The sequence below is a fragment of the Leptonychotes weddellii genome, chromosome 8 (assembly GCF_054177405.1).
Source record: "Leptonychotes weddellii isolate Sample4059 chromosome 8, ASM5417740v2, whole genome shotgun sequence".
NCBI classification, from domain to species: Eukaryota; Metazoa; Chordata; class Mammalia; order Carnivora; family Phocidae; genus Leptonychotes; species Leptonychotes weddellii.
Genome location: NC_138376.1, coordinates 94,244,702 through 94,270,382, shown reverse-complemented (window position 1 = coordinate 94,270,382; position 25,681 = coordinate 94,244,702). Strand labels below are relative to the sequence as shown.

Below are 25,681 nucleotides of genomic sequence, written 5' to 3'. Positions count from 1 at the left end.
AAAGAATGAAGCGGGGGAAAAAAAAAAAGAAGTTATCTTCAAAATATAGAAGGAGATGCAGTTTCCCAAAGTTTTCTAAGGTAATGTCAAAGTAAAAAAAAATTAACGTCTCTGTAATGAAAATGAACATTTTGTGTTCTGGATGACCTGAGGATTCTGAGTGAGAACAGAGCATGAAGGTCCAAGGTTCGACTGTAGTCAACAATGCGTATCCTTAAATAATCGCTATTTCAGAACACTGACATGTTTTATTCCTTCAGTAAGTTTGTTTTTCAAGTGTTTTCTACGTGTCAAGCAACATGCTAGGCAGAGGAGAACATATAAGTCTTTGTGTACAGCATCCCAAAAGTTGATGATAAAAGTTTGTTAAATAAGATAATAAATAGGGGCGCCTGGGTGGCTCAGCCAGTTAAACGTCTGCCTTCAGCTCAGGTCATGATCCCAGGGTCCTGGGACCAAACCCCACATCAGGCTCCCTGCTCAGTGGGGAGTATGCTTCTTTTTCTCCCTCTGGCCCTCCCACCGCTCCTGCTTTCTCTCTTTCTCTCACTCTCTCTCTTAAGTAAATAAATAAAATCTTTAGAAGAGTAAGATAAAAAATAAATGACTGTAATGGAGCTTTTATGTGATATGCCTAATAAAGTTAATTATTCCTTACTAATAGCAAGATCAATGTAACATTGTATTCTATAGCCAAAACAATTGCAAATGAGTCAAAGATCATCTTATTTAGTATAATGTACTGAAAAGACCTTATTAAAGAATTTAATGAATAGATGAGCAATTGAGATAGTAAATGAGATAAAATAATTTGGGCATTGCATATTTGATAATGATGAGGTGATCATATACAGCTGAACTTAAAGAGGATGAAAAATGAATAATGATAACTATATTGCAAATGAATAAAGCTATTTTAGGCAAAAATAGAAATATAATAAAAATACATAAATTTAATTCTCTTAATTACTCATAAATACTCCCAAGTCAAAGCTAATCACAGGCTTGCCAACACAGATACAGAGAAGGAGAGACAAAGTGAGGGAGGGTGTGAGGGAAGGGGAGAGGGAGAGGGAGAGAGAGAGAGAGAAAATCCAGTATTCTTAAAGCAAAGTTAAAAATATATCTCCATTCATAACAGGTGTTGGTATTTTTCTATTTCTTTTTCAAAAATAAAGTATCGGTTTGTCATAAACCTAGTATGATTTTGCTTTCATATTTCTATACTGGTATTTATGTGATGCTGACTTTTCAGATACAGAGAGTATAATTCTTTAGTGGAGATATAGCTTTTTAAATTTTTTGTGCTAACATTTCCAAGTGCAACATAATGAATATACTTACTCCTTTTTACAGTTTATTCTTAGTTAAACCTCGGTCTGTAGTAACTCTGTATATAAGAATAATGATTACAGCAGTTACGTCCTTTGGAATATGTAATTTTAGAAGACAATAATAGTCCCCTAGCAAGAAGTTACATTTTATAATGTCATTTTCAGACATCTTGTTTTAAAGTTCAGAAAGAATAGTTTTAGTCATTTGGATCTATACACACTCAGTTTTTTGGGAAGGAAGAACTGTTTTTCAATTTCAGGAGCATAGTGGCCTTATGTGTTAAATCATTGCTTGCCTTATAGGAAAGAACTAGATGCCTCACTACATTACTTTGAATTTCCGTGCTTCCTAATTATGTGCTCTTTGAAACAAGGAACTGTCCTTAAGTTTGAATGGGACCCAAGTATGAAGGCTGATGTTCTGTGAGATTTTACCTGATGCATGTCAACAGCAGAGGAAGAGGCTCTTCTCTACTTAGAGCAGAACAAATTACATTCTCCTTATAGTCATGTTTTTAAATTTCCCTAAAGCTCCTTGGGTTGAAAAGAACCCAGTAAATTTAAACTCAGGTCTTTCATTGTGTATTTTTCTCCCTTGATTGAAACCCACAATAGCTCTTTGCAGTCAGGGTGAATAAGGAAGAGCCAGGAAATTTGCGCATCATAAATATTCAAGACTTTAGGATTAGGCCATTGAGAAGGTTGTATCACGTCATCGGGAGTAAGATGGATAGACACGTTTCCCTGCCAGAGATTTTGTTGCATCCATCTTTGCTGGCAGCTTCAGTGGTTAGCACCAGGCTGAGCATGAAGTGTCTGAAAAATATGGTGAGTGAAAAAAGGAGAGGAAATGGAAAGGTGACTAATCTTGTTAATATTCATAGGCTCAGAATATTGGTGACTAGGTTGGCCCTAGTAACCTTGTTAAGTAGATACACTTATCTTTGGACCCCTTCACTTAGTAAGTCTGGATCAAAACTCAGCTCCATAACTGCAGTGCTGCATTTTACCCTTGGGCTACACAAGGAACCCACTGCTTTATCTTCTGCCTGTTTTTCTGATTATTGATCAGACCCACAGTGGCAGGGGGACAAAGCCCAAAGAGAACAGGCAGCAGGCTTGGAGTTGGACTCAGAATAAAGAAGTCTGAGGAGGCTGAGGTGAAGGAAGATGTATCTGGTCAGTGATCCAGAGATTCACTTCTCCATGGGGTTGCAGCTGTAGTGAACTCTGGATCTACTGGGTCAGGCAACTTTTGCATCTTTTTTAAAAAGATTTTATTTATTTATTTGAGAGAGAGAGCATGAGGAGGGCGAGGAGCAGAGGGAGAAGCAGACTCCCCACTGAGCAGGGAGCCCAAAGTGGGGCTCAATCCCAGGACCCCAAGATCATGACCTGAGCCGAAGTCAGACACTTAACCCACTGAGCCACCCAGGTGCCCCTGGTGACTTTTGTATCTTTTTTTTTTTTAAGATTTTTAAAAATTTATTTGAGAGACAGAGTGCATGAGCAGGAGGAGGGACAGAGGGAGAAGTAGACTCCCCACTGAGTGGGGAGCCCAATGTGGGGCATGATCCCAGGACTCTGAGATCATGGCCTGAGCCGAAGTCAGACACTTAACTGACTGAACCACCCAGGCACCCCTGTGACTTTTGTATCTTATGCTACTAGAAAGAGCTCACCTCTATTGAGGGAAGCAAGCTAGAACCAGGATGATAGGAGGTAAATAATAGTAGGTAAATACTACCACAGATAATAAGTAGGTAAAACCAGAGCCTGAAGGAACATGCCCAAAAAAAGCACTGAGATTATTCCTGCTCTGACAAGAAATATATAAAATGGTTGGGCTGGAGTTGAGTTGTCTCAGAGACCCTTCTTATTCACCCTGACGTTGGCACCAAAATCTGATCTGAGGGTTGCTTCAGTCTTTCCTGTAAATCACATTGGATAAGTAATGGAGAAGTGTCTGAGTGAGAAGCTGTTATTCCAGACTCTTTTCTCTCCAGTTGTGTAGGTTTCCTTTCTTAAAATCATAAGAAATGCGGTGTTGGTTTAATACAGATGGCTTAAAATGTTACATAGTCCAGATTATGTATTTTCATTTAGAATGGTTTGTTGAAAAATAAAACAAATAATAAAAAAAAAGCAAAACAGAAAACTTCCCAGTGCTTCTCAACTCTGTGCATCAGATTCAAATGACGAGAGACCAAAATAGATTTCAAACTGACTTAATGGAAAGGGTACTTTAATGGTTCGAGTGACTGAAAGATCCAAGAGTAAAACTGGCTTCAAGGATGGCTGGATACAGGTTTTTTAATAACATGATTAGTAAATCCTCTCTCTTTGCTCCTGACCCTGCTTTCCTTCATCTGCTTAATTCTCAGGCTGACTTTCTTCTTCTAGTGGCAATTATGAGGGCCAGAAGCTTCAGGCCCAACGTTTTTTACTTTAGCAACTCAGAGAGGAGGCTGTGCTTTTCCTCAAGTATTTCAGCAAAAACAGTGTAGTGGACTCTCATTGATTTGTATCAAGTAACACACCCTTCTTGGAACCAATCAGCTGGCCAGGGACCTGCGGCACACGCTTTGTCAAGACCTAGGGAATAAACTCACCCTTGGGAGTAAAGAATGCATTTAGCATCACCCAAACTTTTTATATTGAGATTGGAAAAGGACTGGTTCCTGAAACTAGAGGAGGGATGCTCTTACAATAATGAAGTCCAGCAGGAAAGCCACAGACGTCTTTTTGATTTGGAATCCCAGATCCCTTCCCACTTCAGATTTACCCAGCCACAATCTCCAGGGGTCAAGCCTTAAGCCGTTGTATTTTCAAAACCTCCCCAATGTGTTTCTAACTCACAACCAGGATGCGTACCATTGCAACCCAAATGATTAATTCTAGAAATGAGTAATTTTATGCGTTGTGACACCAGGAAGGGAGAGAGTCGAAAATAAGTGGATAATTGCATGTTTTGTTTATACATAGTGACTGCTCTTCTCTATAAATTTACCATTAAAAAAATACCAAACCATGAATGATAAAATGCAAACTAAATTAATAACACTGTCACATTGCCCTAGACTATTGGAATAACTATTGACAATTGATGCTCATCAGCTGACCACATCAACATTTTAAACATGATTGAGATAGACTTGAAGGAATATGATGAGAAGATATTTGCATTGCTTCCCTTTCTGCTATTAACCTGCTATGGTTAAGTCCCTTAACCACAGTGGCTCTCAGTTCTCACATCCATAAAACAAAGAGGCTGGATTTTACTGATGTCCAGGTTCTTTCTAGCTGTAATATTTTATGATTCTATGATTAAATTGTGATGTCTTATATTAATAATTTTACCAAGAGTTTTGTCTGGACTAGAGCTTGCAACTCAAAGTGTGATCCAAGGAACAGCAGCATCAGCATCATCTGGGAGTGATTTAGAATTGCAGAACCAGGCTTCATCTAGACCAAATGAATCAAAATCTACATTTTAGGAATATCCCCAGGCGACTCATATGCACATTAACATTTGAGGAATGTTGGTCTAGACGGTGGTTCCTACTTCTGACTGTGGTTCTGAAACCACCCGAGAGCTTATTTAAATTGGAGATCCCTAAAAGTTTCCTCACCATGAGAGACTAATTGATTAAGTTTGGGCTGTAGCTCAAGAATACATTTTAATATCTCCCCAGATGACTCTGGTGCACAGCCACATTGATTTTGTCTAATGTATCATCAAATATGAAACACACATTCTAACACAGCCAAAACGTCATCCAAATCCATAAAGTCCACCAGGGATTATCTTATAAAAGGTATTGCTTGTTATCATTTCTACCTCTGTCTGGCTTATGAACATATGGGAAATAGTATCTCATTTTATAGATGGAAAAAATACAATTCAAAGAATAAAAATGGATTAACCTAAGATTACTAAGTTAATGGCAAAAATGAGGTTGGACAGGTATCATCATATTTATTTTGAAATTTTTTGTAGAGGTCAAGAGTATGCAGTGTTGTGACTACAGTTTTTCTTGAAAAAGTCGAGCTTATTTTACAAAACTTTATCAAGCAATCAAATCTAATAAATCAAGGTCCAAAGCATTTTTTTTAATTTTTTTATTTTTATTTTTTTAAAAGATTTTATTTATTCATTTGAGACACAGAGAGAGAGAGAGAGCATGAGCAGGGAGAGAGGCAGAGGGAGAGGGAGAAGCAGGCTCTCTGCTGAGCCAGGAGCCCGATGTGGGGCTCGATCCCAGGACTCTGGGATCATGACCTGAGGCGAAGGCAGACGCTTAACCATCTGAGCCACCCAGGCGCCCCAGGTCCAAAGCATTTTTATGTTTATGGGATTCGACATTCCTGAAGGAAACTGTTCTCAATTATTTGTCTATCACTATATCTGAAGTGTATGCCAACTTAATCACAAACGCTAGGTAGCTTTGAGGAAAAGAAAATATTCCTCTTTATACTCTTCATTAATGGTCAGTAGTGTGCTTTCCTCAAAATTTGTTTTATCAGTATAACAGAAAAATTATCAGAAAAATCATAGAAAGTACAAATACCTACACATCATTTAGAATGTTTCTCTAAAATATTGAGAATTCAATACAATGCTTTCCCTTAACGATCCTTAATTAGCCACTAAATGGATAACTAGACTTGCTTGGTTATTCATCATAATTAGACTTTTGTGTCCTAATCACAATTGGCAAAATCTTACAAATCGAGATTCTGTGTTCAAATGAATAATTTGAATTTTCAATATTAAAATAAGAAAAATTATAAGAAGGCATTTCATATTGTCTACTGCTTGTGAGATATGTAGAGAAAACATAATGATAAAAAGCATTCATTGAAATCCACAACACTCATAATAATTTAATAAACTTGGTTGTTATCTAAAAGAATCAGGATGGTTGCCTTGGTGACAGAGATTATCTTTTTAACTTCTTGAGTCTGTCATTTTAAAATCTTGAATTGATAATATTTTTAATTTGTTAACAATGTATTATATTATCAGAGAAAAATTGTATGCTTTAAATTGGCCATGTAAATCTTAAATGAAATTATAAACTATTCAACAATAAGCTTTGTTATAAGTAGATAAAAACTATTTATCATAAGCAAAATATATGCAACATACAAAATAACTCAGAAAGACTTCACTACAAAATAAGGTCATTCTTAGGAATCATTTGGCACAATCTATTTTCACTGATTTGATCCCACTGATTGCTGCTGCTATTGACCCTCCCATTTTTAAGTGCCATGGCCTGTCTTCCCAAATTATATTTTGAAGTTGAGCTCAGAGTCTTGGGGAAATCTGTTGATCTATGATTACCACTGGCACTGTGGGAGACATAGAGCTTAGGCGATTATATATTGATAAAATTAAACAGCCTAAAGATGAAAAAGGGGAATCAAGCCAATGAAATTAATCTTCACTTCTAATTTGGAGAATTTTTAAAGATTTTTGTCTATTCAATAATTGTATGTTCCTGTGGGACAGGGAGAACACACTGTGAGAACCAGAAAATTCTCCCTTGCACCTAAAAGTTCCATTTTAGGCTACCAAAAGGATCACTAAAATCTATACTTACCTTCTCAGATGTCCAGCATAAATATGTGTAACAGATGCCAAAATTTCAGTATTTCTGTATATAAAATACTGTAAGTATATAAGCAAATGCTATCAGACAAAGGAGAATGCAGATTATCATTGAAATACTGTAAGTAAGCATCAATAGGGAATGTTAGACAGTTGCAGTAATATCTAACATGTAGAACAAAGGAGTTGGAAATTTTGGACCCCTTCCTTTCAGCTATGTTAAGTCGCATGTCCTATTTTTAAATCTTGCCACCACTTGTTTCTAATGAAATAGACATGATATTTTATTGTCAACATTTTATTACAAGTATAATATATTCAATTCAGATTGACTTACTTTTTATATAAACATCTATGAATAAATTTTGAAATAAGGCAAAACATTAAAAACTATTTTAGTATTAGTATTAAAAATTAGTGTTAGTACTAGTATTAATTAGTACTGGTATTTAAAAAAAACTAAAAATACTCAATATCCTTACTTTGATTATTATATAGCTTTTCAGTATTCCAGAAAGACATCATGAAAAAAATCTAATTTTTGTACAAATGTTGCTATTTATGAATACCTTTCACATACATTATTTTATTTCCACAAATAGTAAAATTCTGCAACTTTCCTCAGGATTTCTAATAAGAGGTAAAAATGATTAGAAATGCAACATTTTACTTTCTCAAAACTTTCAACTATACTTATTTCAGTACTTAAATCAGGAGTAGGTTCATAAAGAACAGGTGAGATATGATCCACCACCACTTTCTATATTATGTACGAGCTTATAACTCATACTCCTACGTAAATATTTATTTTTAAAATTTTTTATATATTTATCAAGTGTTTAGTATATGATAGCCACCATTGTTGTGCACTCAACATTAAAGTGGAACAAAATAGACATAATTCTTGCCCTCATCAAATTTAGAATTTAGTGAGAGAGACAAGTAATAATAATAATAGCCAATACTTACAGGATGCTACTTGATAATCAGGTGCTATACTAAAATCTTTACGTTTTAACTTATTTTAATCCTCCTGTAAATCTATGTGGAAGGTACTATTAAGAACCTCATTTTGGGGGTGCCTGGGTGGCTCAGTTGTTAAGCGTCTGCCTTCGGCTCAGGTCATGATCTCAGGGTCCTGGGATCGAGCCTCACATTGGGCTCCCTGCTCCGTGGGAAGCCTGCTTCTCCCTTTCCCACTCCCCCTGCTTTTGTTCCTGCTCTCACTGTCTCTCTCTCCCTGTCATATAAATAAATAAAATCTTAAAAAAAAAAAAACCTCATTTTGCAGACGAAGAAATGAAGGTTGCACAGCTAGTAAGTAAAGAAATCAAATTTCAATTGGGCAGATGGATTCCAGCATCGATTATCTTAAACACTACGTTGTATTTTAATACATGTCAGAGATAACAATATCTTTGTATAGATCTGTTAACAAGTTATCTATGTCTAGTTCTCCTAACAAAATGCATATTTTAATTATATTAGAATAATGTAGATTTATGCCATTTTTCATATGATAATTATTACAATAATCATTTAATGATCATTGCAATGTAGAAATAATGAAAAATCTACATATCACTAATTTTTACTTATTTTCAGCAACATAATAAATTATCATATCTGCACTTCTTGTTTCCCAGCACTTCACAAGTCTTCAGAGATATTGGACTCTAACCTCATTTCTTGTTTGCCTTTGGACTTTAGAACAGGCTGGCTGAGGAGGGTATACTTCCTTGTTATCTTCCTTGAATCATAAAGCGTAAAATCCAAGGTTGAAATTCTCCGCGTTCCTTAAATGAAAGAAATTTGTAAATGCATTGAAAGCCTAGTGTGATCAAATTTTCTAATGACTTCAAATGTTTTCAGTTTTAGAGTGGGGGTAAGAATCGAAGTAAGAATCGAAAAAGGGAGAATCGAAAGTAAGAATCGAAAAAGGGAGACATTAATTTTTTTCCACGTCTCATATTCATCCGTACTTCCCTGTACATCTGGAGAAAAGCCGTAGAGGAAAATCAGGAGTAGTAAAAAAAGTTGGAATATGTTTCCCACATTCTGTGGAAATAACTTGTCCGTTTTGTAAATCTTTTAGTGCCCTTACCCCATTTCCGACACAGTGAACATCAGTGGAGTAATGCTTCACTCTTCTTAGGCAAAGTTACCGATGACTCAGTAGAAAAAGGAATTTCCTTTTGCCTCCTGGCATATCCATTGAGATAGCTGTCACTCTTTCTCCATGTTATTTTTCCTATCTCCAATTCTCAAAATTCAAGTATAAACTTGTATCCTTAAGGGACTGTGGGCGGGCTCACACCTGGATCGAGATACTTTGACCTCTGTGCCTTCTAAGCTGCAAAATAATCTTTAAGGTTTACCAGTTACCAAAATGCCTTATGATTCCAACTGGCATCTGGTGCTGAGACTTACTACGTCTTCAGAGACATTGGACGCTAATCTAATTGCAATGCACATATATTTGGAGGTAAACGATGCCTGCTTTGACCTTCTTCTTTGTCCCTTGTATCCAGGACTTGTGCAGGTTTAAGTGAACTGTTCTTAAAGAGTGTCATGTTGTTAAATGCAATTTTATGCAATTATACATTTTTGTCATATTACCAAAAAATGGAGTTATTCGCCAGTCTATGGAAAATATTAAACAACTGGAAGCTGGTTTTAACATAATATAGGAAATTTTCTTTTTCTTGGAAGTTTGTCGAAAACCATAGGGCAATAAAGTTCTACCTTTAGTGACTTGAATCTTTAAAATTTAATTTTGCATTCTTATACAAACGGTTCTTAGCTGGAAAGAGCAGCCGAGAGGAACAAATCAAACATCATCTGCTTATGAGAAAAATATCCTTCTGAAGTCCAAATTGGTAGCACGTTGTTACTCAATTGGACAGGAGCCTGAACGGTTATCATATCCCAGCTCAAGTGTAAGCAGACAGAACTGGCTCATAGGCAGAGGCAGGAACGCTAGTCATAGAATCCAATCCCCAAAGAAAATGAGATGTTGCAATAAACATGCAGAGAGAGAGAGAGATTGCATTTATCCTTAAGTTTGAATCATAAGGAATAAATTTCTTTTGTCTTTTCTAAGCAAAGAAATGTAGGTTTACATACCTTTACAAGGTTAGCTGTGCGAGTCTACCCATGCCGCTGTAGAAATACTAATGGTCTCCAAGTGATCATCAGTTAAAAAATTAGTTGATGATGTTCCTGCAGAAATATGTCTGTGTAAGTCATCATATGTCACTGTGAGCTGTAAAGATTTTATGTATGTGTGTGTATTTTAGTCCACGACCCCCGCCGCCACTTGTGAGAAATCTAAGTAGATCTGCCCAGAGCAATGAGGCTGTCCTTTGCATAAGGCTGAAGTTCAGAATCAGGGAAATAAAATATTAGGGCCTTGTCCTTGAGATTGGTCTGAGTTACAGAACTGGGTTGTATCGGCTCCTCCAGTTACCATAGAATGGAAAACAAATACTCAGAGATGCATTGCCATTTTTTTCCCAGTCTCATGCTCCTTTAGCTTCATTTATTTTTATCTTTCCTTAAGGAAAACTTATTGTGAAGTAGCCAACATGCTGGATTTTACCTTCCTCCTTAGGGTTACCTCCCTCCCGTGGGTTTGAAAAACGGTGCAGGCAACGCATATCCCCCTTGCCTTTTCATGAATGGTGTTCTTGACCCCCAATCTTGTTGAGATTTGTCTTCTTTCCCTTTATTTTTTTCCCTCCAGGATGGACGCCTGCTCATTTCAATTCTGGTCACAATCTAGAGCTCATTCCCTTCTGATGAGATGCTTCTGTGTACAAAAGAGCTAGAGCGGGACGCCTGGGTGGCTCAGTCGTTAGGCATCTGCCTTCGACTCAGGTCGTGATCCCGGGGTCCTGAGATCGAGCCCCGCATCGGGATCCCTGCTCAGTGGGAAGCCTGTTTTTCCCTCTCTCTCTCTCCCTCTGCCTGCCGCTCCCCGCCCCCGTTTGTGCGCTCTCTCTGTCAAATAAAAAAAAAAAAAAAACAGCTAGAGCTAAGGGGTGCCAAGGTGGCTCCTATCACTGCTTCTTATGTCTGTTCTCTGATGTGCAAACTTCCACCTACCTTGCAGCAAACACAGCTGTGGACCAACATTGTTGTGTAGTCCCACAAACTGCCACCCTATCCAGTGTATTCCCCAAGAAGGAGTTAGGCTAGGAAGCTCTGACAGGATTACCCAGGCCTGATCTTGCAGAAAGTTCTAACTCAGGTCTGATCCTCCTGTGGGAGTTGCAGAACCTCTGCTTTGTTCTTCTGAGTGGCCAAACAGATGTCTGCAGAGCACACACACACACACACACACACACACACACACGCAAGCCTACCTCTAAAGGAAAAATATTCTTCTAAATGACAATTTCAAGGCCTTCTTGTCTCACAATGAATGTTGCATTCCATGTAAGCTTTTAATTTAGAAAATTTCATCCCATTTCTGCATTCAAATCAACCCTTACTAGGAGTAAGAAATTATCCCTTAAAGGTGATTCCCTTGGCATATCTAAAGACTCCTCTAAATCTCTGGCATTTTACTTGCTTTATTGACCTGAGTTATACAAGGCACCAATCACCTCCACAGCCTCTGTTGGTCTGAATAGAAGGGAGGAAGTAAGACAGTACTGACAGGGGAGAATTTTGAATTTGCTTTTTCACTTGTAAAGATTTAACCCTGTGGATGACTAAGGCTTTAGAAAGGTCATCTGCCCGCTCCTAGGATTAAACCAGCACTGTCTGATAGTAATATAATGTGAACCACACATGCAACTTAAAATTTTCAAGTAGCCACACATTTAAAATGTAAAAAGAATAATATGAAATTAATTTTAATCATGTGTCTTATTTAACCTAATCAGGGTCTCAGTGAGGGCTCAACCAGAAAAGCAGAACCAGTAGAAGATTATGCAGATATATTTATGTATTAAGAAATTCATTACAAGGAATGGCCTATGTGATTGTGGGGACTGGCTAAGCAAGTCAGAACCCATAGGACAGTAGTCAGGCAGGGAAAATCAGAGGCAAACTTGAATCTATGGGCAGGGATGAAAGCTGTCATCCCCAGACAGAATTTCTTCCCTCTCTCCAGGAAACCTCGTCATCCAGAATCATCTGCTAATTTAAAGTCTATGGATTAAGGATTTTAATTATTTCTGTAAAATACCTTCACGGCAAATCCTAGATTAGTGTTCATTTGAATGACGTGGGATAGTAGTCTAACCCAGTTGACACACAAAATGATCACACTAAATATGTCTAAGATCGTATCATTCCAATGTTACTAATATAAAATCATTAATGAGATATTTTACATTCTTTTTTATACTAAGTCTTCATAATCCAGTATATACTTACACTTATGGCACATCTCAATTTGGACAAACTGCATATCATGTCCTTAATATGCACATAAGTCCCGTGGCTACTGCCTGGGGCAGTATAGGTCTAGCTAGTGAAAGTGATTAGGTTGGTTATCTCATATCCTTAGGCAGTTCTAAAGATATAAATTCTTTGTGTGTTGTGTGTTAAGTAAGATTTATGTTAGCTTTATTGTCTATAGCCTATAAGATACAACTTTACTGTGCCTTTGCAAACTGGGCACAGTTTCTTTAAAAACATTCAAAATTTTTCATACATATACCTCTATATGATAATTTACAGTGCAACACATTCTTGTTTCATAATTATAGAAATAGTGTAGAAACCAAGAGCACAGGATAAGCAAAAGTAATACTGTCCTGAGTCATCTGAGCATGTTTTTGGGAGCTCATTTTTGCCATACAGAGGGCATTTGGCAATGTCTAAAGACACTTCTCATGGTCATGACAGGGGGTGGAGCTACGTGCATTTAACAGGTAGAGGCCATGGATGCTGCTACATACCAGAGCTTGCACAGAGCAGCTCCACTCTACCCCCAAATAATGATTCACCCAACTCAGAAAGAATTGATGGTAAGTGGCCAGCAGATATCTGGCACACACACCACACTTGGAGTAGGATTTAGAGACCTATAGAGAAGAGATTTTTTAAAAAATGGTGAGAGAGGCAGAAAAATGGATTCCTATGGGTTTTGAAGATCTTTCTTTGAAACTTGGAGAAATTTTATCAGAGATGTGATTAAGTATCTTAACTCTTTTGTATCTCTATTGCCATATCAAAGTCAGGGATGGGCTAAGGGTAAAGGGTTGGCCCTGTAAATAGTGTGTTGGGGGATTCATGGGGCAGACAAGGGGGGAGATTTTCAAAGTGACGATTACCTCCTTAACAGGTGAAAGTCACTGTCTTTTCCGAAGATACTTAGGAATTTCCGACAGTTGGTCTTGATTTTAGGCTTCTGGAAAAATTACACAAAATGCAAATTCACATTTACAAATGGAGAATTTAAAATGTGTACAGTGATTAGAACCATCTCAGATCATCTGTGAAATAAAGTTGTGATAAAAAAATAAGTAAAACTCATTAGCATTTTTCTAAGAAAAACCACGCTATTAAGTCACTTTTCAGAGGTAGTAATCATATTTGTAAACTCTAATATTTAATTTAGGTCTATCCAAATTAACTGCGAATTCAGAATTAACTTCATTTTCCAAGCCTTGGCGATGTATGTATACTGAAGCTAGCAGCAAATTAAATATATTAGTTAAAACCTGATATTTAGAAAAAAATGTAACTGACTTATTCCATGAAATGGGTCATATCTGCATGCAGTAATTATTGGTTAAATTCAATGTCAAGTTCTGATTATAAACATAGCTTAGAGTCAATACTTCTGAGATATATTTCCTATTAGGTAGTTACAGTTCATTTCACAAATTCTTAATAATATGTAAAAATGAAATCTTCCTCAATCTAAATGACATTCTTACTAAGGATTCTTAATTGAATTGAGAGTAATTGAAATAAAACATAATTATAGCTTGTGATCAATTTTAGCACTGAAAATGGTGACAAAATATCCCCATTTATGTAAGTGCTTACGCTTTTTCAAATAACACTAATTTTGAGGTAAATCCAACTTTTTCTTTATTTCAATAAATGAGTGATTTATGTAGCATTATGTTACAATGACTTTTTCCGTTTAGGAAAAATTTAGACTTCATGGTAGAATTTTAAAGTTTAGATCATAGCTATAGCTTATATTTTGTACATTTTCAAAAAAAGTTTTTAAATTACAAATTCTGTGTTTTCCTAGAAATACACAAAGAAAAGACTGAAAAGCAGGAGAAACCTGAAAGGAAAATACTAACTAAAGGTAATGGTTTAATTTCATGTTTATTCTTATTTTTATTTAGGATATATATTTTGTGTGCTCGTATGGAAGAAAGGAAAATTTTCATGTCGAGCGTTCCCTTGTTTTAATATTTTTGATAGTGTTTAAATGAGTACCTTTACTTCTCGGTTAATTTCAGGTATAAATATATAAGTAATATTTAATTGTTGGAATCAAAGTAACTTCAAAACATGTGACAATGTTTAAATTATTTACAACTGGTTTTTCCTTCTAAGCTAGTACTGTAAATATAATTGTTGACTTACTAGTAAATACTTTTTCTTCTTTGAATATTGTTACTGTAGTAAGTCAAAGTTCAATTTTTTTTAACCTTGAATTTTTTATGCCATGCAGTACCTTTAAAGTCGTTGGCACAGAAATGCAGTCATTATATTGCCTCGCTGCACACTGCGATGGCCCCGCAGCGTTCGTATACAGCCTCAAGGGGTACATGAACAGTGACAACATGATGATTAATATCCCTTTCAACTCAACTGAATCCAGAAACTGAACTGCAATCTTGCATTAGAGGCATGTTAATAATGGCCAGCATTGTCTTGCTCGTTTTACAAGCATCTCTTTTCTAGGAGTGGCCCTTGTAGTCATAAAACTTTAAAGAAATGTATAGGAAACAAAAGCTTTCAAAGGGATGTATTTCTAAATATGCTCAGGATTCCCCAGTGATCAGCCTCGCATGCTTTTTAAGTGAGTCAGGGCAAAAATTAAAATCTCATAATTCCATATCACGCAAATATGTGCTCTGGACAGAAAAGGAAATAATTTTTTCCAGATAGAAATAGAATCTTGTCTAATATTTATTATGTCAAAACTCGCTAATGTAAAATTACCTGCAGTGAAGACCAACGTTGCAAATAGTACAGTTCCAAATAATAGAAGTTCTACTTAACCCTAAATTATACCAATATGTGAATCTATATTAAAATGCCATTTTTTTTAAAGATTTTATTTTTATTTATTTGAGAGAGAGAATGAGATAGAGAGAGCATGAGACAGGAGAGGGTCAGAGGGAGAAGCAGACTCCCTGCCGAGCAGGGAGCCCGATGCGGGACTCGATCCTGGGACTCCAGGATCATGACCTGAGCCGAAGGCAGTTGCTTAACCAACTGAGCCACCCAGGCGCCCTAAAATGCCGTTTTTAATATGCTTTATGTACTTCCTTTTTTTTTTTATTTTATTTTTTTTATTCTTATGTTAATCCCCATACATTACATCATTAGTTTTAGATGAAGTGTTCCATGATTCATTGTTTGTGCATAACACCCAGTGCTCCATGCAGAATGTGCCCTCCTCAATACCCACCACCAGGCTAACCCATCCTCCCACCCCCCTCCCCTCTAGAACGCTCAGTTTGTTTTTCAAAGTCCATCGTCTCTCATGGTTCGTCTACCCCTAGCTTAAATCATTCTGCAGCTACAATGTCTTTAATCCTAATGTTTGAATTCAATCCAGATTGATCACCCAATCCTTATACAATCAAGGACATTGAAGCTTACTCAATTGAAACCTATTTTTATTTGTACTTAGAGAACTAATGTCTTCTTACTGTTCCCTTTCTTTTTTTGGTCCCTAATTCCTTTGGTCATGGAAACTGGACACAGCTCTTGGGTATGGATTAACTAAGCTAGCCCTGACTGAACTGACTGTGTGTTTCAATCTGCTGGAGGTTAAACAGAAACTCAACTGGTTCCACATGACTGGAGTCTCTGCTGTTTTATCTTGCAGACTGTACTGTTAATTTAATAGCAGTGCTGCTGGAGTGGATATGGTGATGCAGATGGCACCATTTACATTTTGGACCTGACTCTATTAGAATCCTGCTGTTAAAGACTTTGAGCAGTGGGCTGTAGAGTGGACTTATTAAACTAGTGAGTCTTGCATAATTAAAACAGTGAATTTGGCTGCAGTTTAAAATAAATTTCTCAAAGCCTGGGTTAGAGATTAGTACCTGAATAGATTCCCCGAATAGACCAAATATATTTTGGAAAGTGAATATTTCTTAAGAAAGAGAAAACGGAGCTTCAACTGTTGAAGACTTAAATAGGCTTTCGAGGTAGTTTCTTCTTTCTGTATTTTTTCTGTGTCAGTATGAATGGAAGAGTCCATTTTACTGCTTGGTTTTCCTCATCCAGGTAGAATAATGCCTGCTTTTTATTTCCAGGTAGTTCAGTGAAAATAAATGTGGTTTTATAACTATTCACATCTGTAGATAAATATGTTTTCTATATGCCACATTTCGTATCAGTTATGGTTATATATGATAGGTAGTTAGGAATTTACTTTTTTACCAAAATATCTGAACTCTTATAAGAAAAGACACAATATATCCAAGGTACTAATAACCTGTGATGGTTATAGACATGCCAGCAAATATCTGAGTCTAAAAAGCTGGTAAAAAAAATAAAAATAAGAAAAAAATAAAAAGCTGGTGAGTACTGGTGAAGCTGGGGGAGATAAAAATGTTGGTAGTGATAGAAGCTAGATCACACCCTGTTGTCTCTCTTTTTTTCTCCTGTAAGGGATTTATATGGTATTCAAAAAGGTTTTAGGAGTGTGAAGACTTTTGGAAAGCCCTGGAACTCTACATGTAGATGATCTACTCATCAAATGGAATACAGAAAGAAAACCCTAGCATATGTAGTCCCAGAGAACATACATTTCCAAAATCATTCTGTATAAATATGCTATCTAATTCATTTTTAAAGTGTCAATGAATTGGTTTCAATCCCCACTTCTTTTCATAACTTTTATAATTATCCACCTTATTGAGATGATTTTAATTCATGAAGCTAAGGTAACTTTTGTTCCTATTTTTTCCCTGTTTAATTTGTCAGATACTTTTCTTAGGGAAAATGCACCAGTTTCATGGAACTGAGGAGCAAACCTTTAATTCTTAATCTGGCAATAAGTACTTATTTTGATTTTAAGGCATAAACTCTGACATGTTAGTTAATGTCTACATTTTAATTAACCTTGGGTTTTTTTTCCTACTTAAAATAAGTTATAATTTATTTTATACATATGATCACAGTAATTTCTGCACTTGTGACCTTATATTGAATTAATATAGTAATTCAGTGGACTATTCCATTTGTTTAAAAGAAACTTACAACCACAGTTTAACTTTTCTTGGATTACCGAAGATGCTGTTCACCAAATTTTTGCTAATATAAATGGCCCTGATGGGCAGGTGGAATTCCATCATGCCAGAGGAGTTGTAGGCACTGAGTATTTTGTTGTGGCAGAAGTTAGCTTGAAGAATGCTGATTCCATTCCAAGGGGATGGTTTCTAATGGAAGATGGTTTCTAATGGAAGATAGGTCAAATGATCTTGCAGAATACACTCATATTTAAAGCCAAATATTTTAGAATATATTTCTGTCTAACCTCTAAGAACTGATTTCCAGATGGAGATGAATAAGGCAGTCTAGAGACCACAGCCCACGAGTAATTCAGGTGAAGGGATGATCATTGTGGAATGCAGAGCCACATGACAAATGACAAGAAATATTGGTCAGTCTCATCTGGTAGTCCACAGTTTGGATATCCTTCATAGGTACAAATAACTATGTACACATAGGCCTTAAAAGAAAAGATATACATTCATTGTAGGGAATTATAGAAACTAGTGCTATTTGTCATAAGTTAAAGGTCCGAGTCATGATTGTTAAAGACCATTTCCCTGGCTCATGGTAAACACTCAGACATGTTTATCCAATAAGAAGCCAGGAGCACAGTATATGACTTTGACAACAAAGGATGTCACCATTATTTTCTCCTACTTTTAGAAATGTCTTGAATTAACTTGAATTAATCTGAGTCAGAATCCAAATTTAGGAACTACTGCCTATGTAACCTTGGACAAGTTAATTCATTTTTGTTGCCTCTATTTTCTCATATGTAATATGGGTATAATACAGTTGTGAAGATTAAATGATTATGAAATGCATATATGAAATTATTCAAAGAATTCTTGGCAAATTTTAATTTCAAAAGTAACTATCAGTCAATTAACTAATCCTCTTAATCACTACTGATTAGGTCAGTGACAATCCCTTGCAGATTTCTTATCTGCGTTATTTCTCATCTTATATTTGGGACCATTTGATATCCATCTGATCATAGACTGAAGGAACTTAATATTTGTCATCCCAAGATTCTGTAACACAACACTAAACTAACTTCTTTGCCACTTCACCCCTGTATTTCTGCTTCCCTTCCTAAAAAATCTTATACAAGCATTTATCTACTAAGAAACAAATACTGTACTTAATCTATGCTTTCTAATGTTTTACTTAATCTTCATGGAAGAATCCAACATGGTAGCTACAAACCCACTTAAAACTAAGAATACTGAGGTTTATCTGAACTTAATGATTTTTCTCAATATCTCATGTGTTTATTAAGTTGTATGCTTAATAATGCTAATCTCTCAATATCTCATGTGCTTATTAAGTTGTATGCTTAATAATGCTAATCTCAGATTTCTCTAATTTAAGAACACGTGGCTTTCCCACTATCCCCGCCTTCCCATTTTCTTTCTTCTTTTTGGCTCCATTGTGTCTAAGGGTCTGTACTAGAATTTTCTCACAGCTGGAGGATCTTGAATTTTTCTCTGACACCCCATGGTTGGGACCTTGTAATCTGCTGATCAACTTCACTGATCTGCTTGTACTTCCACAGAGCCTGAACTTGCCTTGCTTGATGGCCTCCCTGCATAGCAGGCATCATGTAGTTAATAAACTGGATCCACCTCTAGGTCTCCTCACCATTATTGCTACACTTAACAAAATGAGAAATGAGACCTGACAGTACTCATTCTTTTGGTAGAAATGCCAAATGGGTGTATTAGTTTCCTGTGGCTGCTGTAACAAATTGCCAAAAATGTGGTATCTTGAAACAATAGAAATTTATTATCTTACAGTTCTAGAGGCCAGAAATCTAAAATCAGTTTCACTGGGTCCAAATCAAGTTGTCATCAGGGCCAAACTACCTCAAGGGCTCTAGGAGAGAATCTGTTCCTTGCCTCTTCCAGCTTCCGGGGCTGCTATACTTGGTTTGTGGTTGCATCACTCCAATCTCTGCCGCTGTGGTCACAGTGACTTCTCTTCTGTCTTCAAATCTTCCTCTGACTCCCTATTATAAGGATATAGGGGGTTGCATTTAGGGCTCACCTAGATAATCTAAGATAATCTCCCTGTCTCAAGATCCTTGATTTAATCACATTGCTAAATCCTTTTTTGCCATGTATGGTAACATTCACAGTTCCAGGGATTAAGACATGGATGCATTTTTAGGGGTCGTTATTTAAACCACCCCACCGAGCTACTCTTTAACAAGAGTACGCACTAGTCAGATACTAGAAAGGACAGAGATAGCCAAGTACAAAATATAAGTATTTAAAGGTAGGAATCACAGAATGGCAAAATTTACCAAATTTACCATAGCAACATTGTCATAAGAGTTTTTATAAAACTTTAGCCATCAGCATAGCAAAAGTAAGGTGTAAAATTATTATTAGGGAATTCAGGTTTGGAGGAAGTATTCAGGTTTCATTCCATTATTTTTGGTTTATTTTAGTAAGCCAGATATTTGTTCATTTGTTTCTTTTTGTTTTTTTCCTGATGAGGATATGTGAAGAGTTTAGTCATATTAGAAGTAAGATAACATTTATGTGTGGCCAAGACAGTGCCATAATTTCCTTAAGATACTATAATATAAACTCATTAAAAATTCATACTCAGTGTGCATGTACCTTAAATCAAAAACTTGAGAATGACCTGAATACCTCAAGTATTTTTATATTGGATAATCTCTTCACATTTCATTTAAAACATTGATTAATTTAGGAGCCCAAGTGGTTAATTAATTTTGATATTTGAAAAGACTGAAGAAGTAGAGCGTGAAAAGTCTCTGGACCCTCCTACACAACTGTCATCTGACTTAACACAGATAGCTAACAGACTTCTTTCACTCAGTGTATTTGAAGCCCATGTTAAGTTCTACTGCACAGAATGTCTTCATCCCTCTGTATTATTGGTCACAATAATAGATATCCTATCCGCCGAGGCTATTCAAGCTGCAGAAGGAAGGGTCATTATTGCCAGGGGTGGTATGGACTTGATGGACTTTAGAGTCATCTGGATAGTTTAAAATATATATATATAGCCATTGCAGACTCCATTCTGGGACCATTAATGTTTTTGGGGAGGTGAGGCCGGGGTTTTAGTCAAGCTCTTCTAATGATTCAAATGCTTTCAAATGATTAACCAGGGTTAGAATTGCTGTCAATTAAACTCATGGTACAATCCACAGCAGTTTCCAGTGACCAGGCTGTATTTTAAAATAATGTACAAGTGGATGTCTTTAGGTGGGTCCTGCACCTACTGTTTACCATAGTCTTCACCACTCTTATCACTCCTGTAGTGGACATTTAATATGACTCATTTCAGAAGGTATTTGAGTGACAGTCCTGCCATAGACATTTTGAACTCTTTAAACACAAAGAGCGGTCCTGTTCAGTCCCTTGTCATACTCCCTCTTTACTATAATTTATCCTATTCTCACCTCTTCCACTGCTATCTCCTCCACAATCATTTCTCAGTTAGATTAAGACAGTCCTTCCTTTCCTTTCTCCATCCCTCTTTCCCTCCCCCTCTCCCTCCCTCCCTCCTTCCCTTCCTCCTTCCTTCCTTCCTTCCTTCCTTCCTTCCTTCCTTCCTTCCTTCCTTCCTTCCTTCCTTCCTTCTTTCTTTTCATTAAGTAGGGTCCATGCCCAGCATGGAGCCCAACATGGGGCCTGAACTCATGAGCCTGAGATCTGGACCTGCACTGAGATCAAGCACCAGCCGCTCAATTGACTGAGCCACCCAGGTGCTCCTAAGACAGTCGTTTTTTAGCTGATTTCTCTGAATTACCCCTTAAGTTCATGCTGATCATGACACTCACAGGCTTCAAACCAACTGTTGTCATCACAGTGCCTTAGAGATGAAAGCCATATTTTCTACCATGGTGTAGAAGACTCTCCTCATATGATCAGTGATAGCCACAGAAATGTCCAGTTTTGTGTGCTTTCCACATAACTTCCTACTCTGAACCTCCTCCTCAACCCCTCAATTCTCAACTTGGCGCCTGCTGCCCCCACCAGGACAGCGCAGACCTACCCACAGTGCCTGTGCCTTAGGCAGCTGCGCTGTTGAACAGTCCTAAGCAGGCTCCAGCGCCATCTCACAGCTCTGTGCTTCTGTATGCACACTTCTCTTTGGCCAGCAGGCCCTTCTTGTGGAGTCACTGGGCATGTCTCCTGCTCATTTCTTTGACTCTCAGATGGACCATCAAGGCAGGAACTATGTGTGTCTTCAGGTATGTTCTAGGTCATTTTTTGACATTTCCTCTTGTGATTCTGTGTTTTCTTATTTCTAAACAAAGAGATGTGAGCTCAATGGTCTTTCAGATTCCTACCAGCTCTGAATTTGTGTGCTTATATCAAATTAAAAATGACTCTAACATCCAGCAAAGTATTCAACACATGAAACACATTCAATAAACATTGAAATAATGAATGAACTAACTAATGAAGCATTTATGTCCCTATTTTGTTAATCTCTACTTGGCTCCTATTGACAATTTTTTCCTTGGACATTTCTATGTTTATTTTCAAATATATATAATTATTCAGCTTTAATTGGGCTATTGTAATGTCAAATTTATTCGGTCAGCAACAATTGAAGAATTTGATAGTAAGCTCCATATTAAAAAAAGACAATCTGTAACATGTAATTAGGAAACACAATAAAATTTATAACATAATAATATAGATTAAAGTAATACAGATTAATTTGGACAATTTGGAAAATGCAAAAAAGAAAGAAAAACAACCACAGCCAATTATCCAAAGATAAATACTAATATATATTTTATTTTCTTCCATTTAGTTTTATTTATTGCATATTGCCTTGGGTTTTTTTCCAATTGCAAATTTTATTGTTATTTTTCAGATAACACTTAGGCTTTTATTTAACTATTAAACATGTCAATTTACTCCTAGAATAAACAAGAAGAGACTGCAACCTGGTTGGTAAACATATAACTAGATGGGAGAACTTTATCCAAGATGGCTCCTAGACAAAAGGAGAGTTTTTTTAGGCATTCAAAACAATAGGTATTTGCTACATCAACCTGAATTACTTAGTGTTCAGGTGAAGAACTGACCTTAGGAGTGGGGAAGAAGTTCACATGGCAGAAGTGTATGCTGATTAATGGCATGTGGTCAACATCAAAGTGGACCAGTCAGTGGAAACGGGGTTATCCTCACAGGCAGCTATTTTAGATGGAAAAAACTGGTCATAGCCATTAGGCAACAATACACGTTAAGTTATTCACAGTACTTAATTTGTGCCAAACACCATACTGGGCACTAAAAATTCAATAATGAATAAGACCTAGTCCAATGAGAGATCTAAAACAGCAAACACACAATTATACCATCATGTGAGTAGTCCACAAACAGAGATCCTGGAGGATACAACTGGCTGCCTCAGTTGCTGAGTAGGTCTGACTGCAGTTTTCTGGTAAGGCTTTAGAGGAATAGATGGCTTAAGATTTAGATGTGCACTCTGGAACCTAAAATGGAAGACATAAGACCTAGGTCAAGGGTCAGTCTTCAAGGAACCAGGTGAGAATTTGGTTAGAAGAGCACAAGAGAACCTGAATGATTAGTATTGGTACTCGTTTCCTAGGGCTCTGGTAACAAAGTATCAAACCTGGATGGCTTAAAATAACAGAAATTTATTGTCTCACAGTTACAGAGGTTGATTAAGTTTATTTGCTACCATCAGTTGAAAAATATAGTGCTTATATATTGTCTACAACGTCAAGATTTCAGCAGGATTGATTACCTCAAAAAGCTGTAAAGGAGAATCTATTCCATGCTTATCCTACCTCCTGGTGGTTGGCTGGCAATCTTTGGCTTGTAGATGAACCACTCCAATCTCTGCCTTCAAATGGTGTTCTCCTTGCATCTCTGTTTCTTCCCTATGTGCATATCAGTCTCTGTGTCCAAATTTCCCCTTTTCATAAGGACTCCAGTCATATTGAATTAAAGACCACTGTAATGACTTCATTTTAACCTGATTACCTCTTAAAGACTATTTCCAACTAAGGTCTTTTTCTGAGGTACTGGAGATTAGGACTTCAACACATCTTTTGAGACTATGCAATTCAGTGCATAACAGTCTCACATGAGTCAGAAGAAGATTTTTTAAAAGGGTAATTTAGAATAATAATCCTGATTGACTGGTTTAGGGTAGTTTCTGGGAAACCATTATAGGACTGGAATCATAGGCTGGCAAAGGATTTTGCTGAAGATGATGATCAAAAGCTAAAGAGGACAGGACATTAAAATGTATCTAAAGATCCTGGAGCCCCTTATAAAAATGCTCTCAAAGACCACAAACTAATTTAGTCAGCCTGTATTGTATAAACTTTTACTTTTGCCCTCTCTCCGCCATACTTAATTGACTCTTTAAAGTACCAAGTATATTTTCTTTGTCTCTCTGGCAGCTGTGAAAGATAAACCTGGAAAGTGGGAGGCAAGAAAGCTCCTCACAAAGCTATGCATCACCTCCATTGTGATTGCTCACTTTTGAGGAACTGATTACAGTTCTGATGTAGCTACAGAGCCCCAGTTGAAGGGGAAATTACCCACACAATTCAATCAGATTTGAAAGTAAAAATAATATTTTGGAACTTAAATATATACTTTGCGATCTGGAGCATATATCAGATGAGCTTTGTAGCTTTGGGTAATTTGCCTAGTCTGCATTTTAATACATAAACAAATGTAGTTTTATTGTGAAAAAGAAGTGTGTATATTATTGCAGGATGGATTGTGGATAACATGTTTGGAGAATCCAGCCAGCACACTTTGGCTCAGAAGTTTCTAGGCTGCACAGGATCTGCCTGGACAAGGTAGCATAGTTTTGGAGGAAGAGTACTAGTTTGGCAATCTGATCATGATATTCTTACTCTTCTCTGCTGTAGACTCTTTTGAGGCAGTGTTTTCTTATCCAGGGACAAAGAAGTTCAGGCTAATGGATCTCTTAGGTTCTTACCAGCTCTAAAATTGTGTGCTTATTTTAAATAAAAAAATGATAAAATAATCCTTTAGGAAGAATGAATAACATAATCTTTGACAGTCTCTCTACTCAAGAGTGCTTTCCTATTGAGTTCATCATTATCATTTAGAATGTGTAGATCATCTTGCCTTAGCACAGAATGGAAATTCTATAGATAGTTACAAAAATAAATAAATAAAAACATACAGAGACATGCATACTAACCAAGAGACAGCTGAGATTTTTTTTAAAGATTTTATTTATTTATTTGACAGAGAGAGAGACAGTGAGAGAGAGAACACAAGCAGAGGGAGTGGGAGAGGGAGAAGGAGGCTCCCTGCTGAGCAGGGAGCCCAATGTGGGACTTGATTCCAGGACCCTGGGATCATGACCTGAGCCACAGACAGATGCTTAACGACTGAGCCACCCAGGCGCCCCACGACATCTGACATTTTGTTTAGTGTTGGCTAAAGCCTCTGCAAATTAAAACTGAAAAAATTTTGACACCAAACTTTTGATTTTTTCCAGCTAAGAACAGAGAGATCAGCAAAGAACTCAACCAACGTCCCCTGAATGCCTACTGCTTGGCCCCTAGGGAAGGTTTGCCTGATAAGAACCTCAGGGTCAAGTGCACTAGGACCTCTGGTACATTCAGAAAAGGACACAGGGACTGTTTGGCAGGTTGCCAGGGCCAAGCTCTGTAAAAGCACAGAGCACAGCTTGCAGAGTGCTGGAGAGGGACCACATGGGGTGGGCCAGAGACTGCAGCAGAGTTAAGTTGAGCTGAATGTTCTGGTCAGGGAAAGGTCAGAGTCTGGGCAAGTGCAGGAACAGCAGGGCCATGCCAACTCCGATGCCAAACATCAGGGCCATTCCAACTGGTGGATTCCATTTGTTTTTAATTATCAGTATACCGAAGGGACTTTTGTTTCTTGTAAATAAGGATGACAAACAAATTAAGCTCCAGCAGGTGCAACAAGCTTATTTTGTCCTGAGCTAAAAGTGTCCTAGCTAAGATGTAACTTGCCAAACAGCTGATGAGAAGGAAGGTACTTTTTTCTTCTTCCATATGAAAACTTCTGGGTGTAGTTTCTATGCAAAGAGGAGGTGCACTAGCAAATGCAGTTGTGGCAAATTCTTTTTTTTTATTTTATTTTAACGTGATTATTAAGGCAGTTACTGATGGTTGCATTGTTTTGATAAACGAAATTTTAAAACTTGGTGTCTGAGCTCCGTCTTGCCAAAGTTTGAAGTTTTCATCCAAGAAACATTAGTGGCTGTCTGCCATTTTGAA

The 25,681-nt window shown here is 37.0% G+C and overlaps 1 protein-coding gene across 18 annotated transcripts in view; it reads left to right on the top strand.

Annotated features, from left to right (window-relative positions):
- TRDN (triadin) overlaps positions 1-25,681 on the top strand; it is a 373,567-nt gene that overhangs the window by 73,502 nt on the left and 274,384 nt on the right. For all 18 annotated transcript variants that reach the window (XR_014147926.1, XM_081828915.1, XM_081828916.1 and 15 more), the window contains exon 5: positions 14,177-14,236. Coding sequence is in view for 17 of the 18 variants with exons in the window: in XM_081828915.1 (XP_081685041.1) it covers positions 14,177-14,236 (60 nt within the window). In the remaining variant the exon portion in view is untranslated. The remainder of the gene's footprint in view (positions 1-14,176; positions 14,237-25,681) is intronic.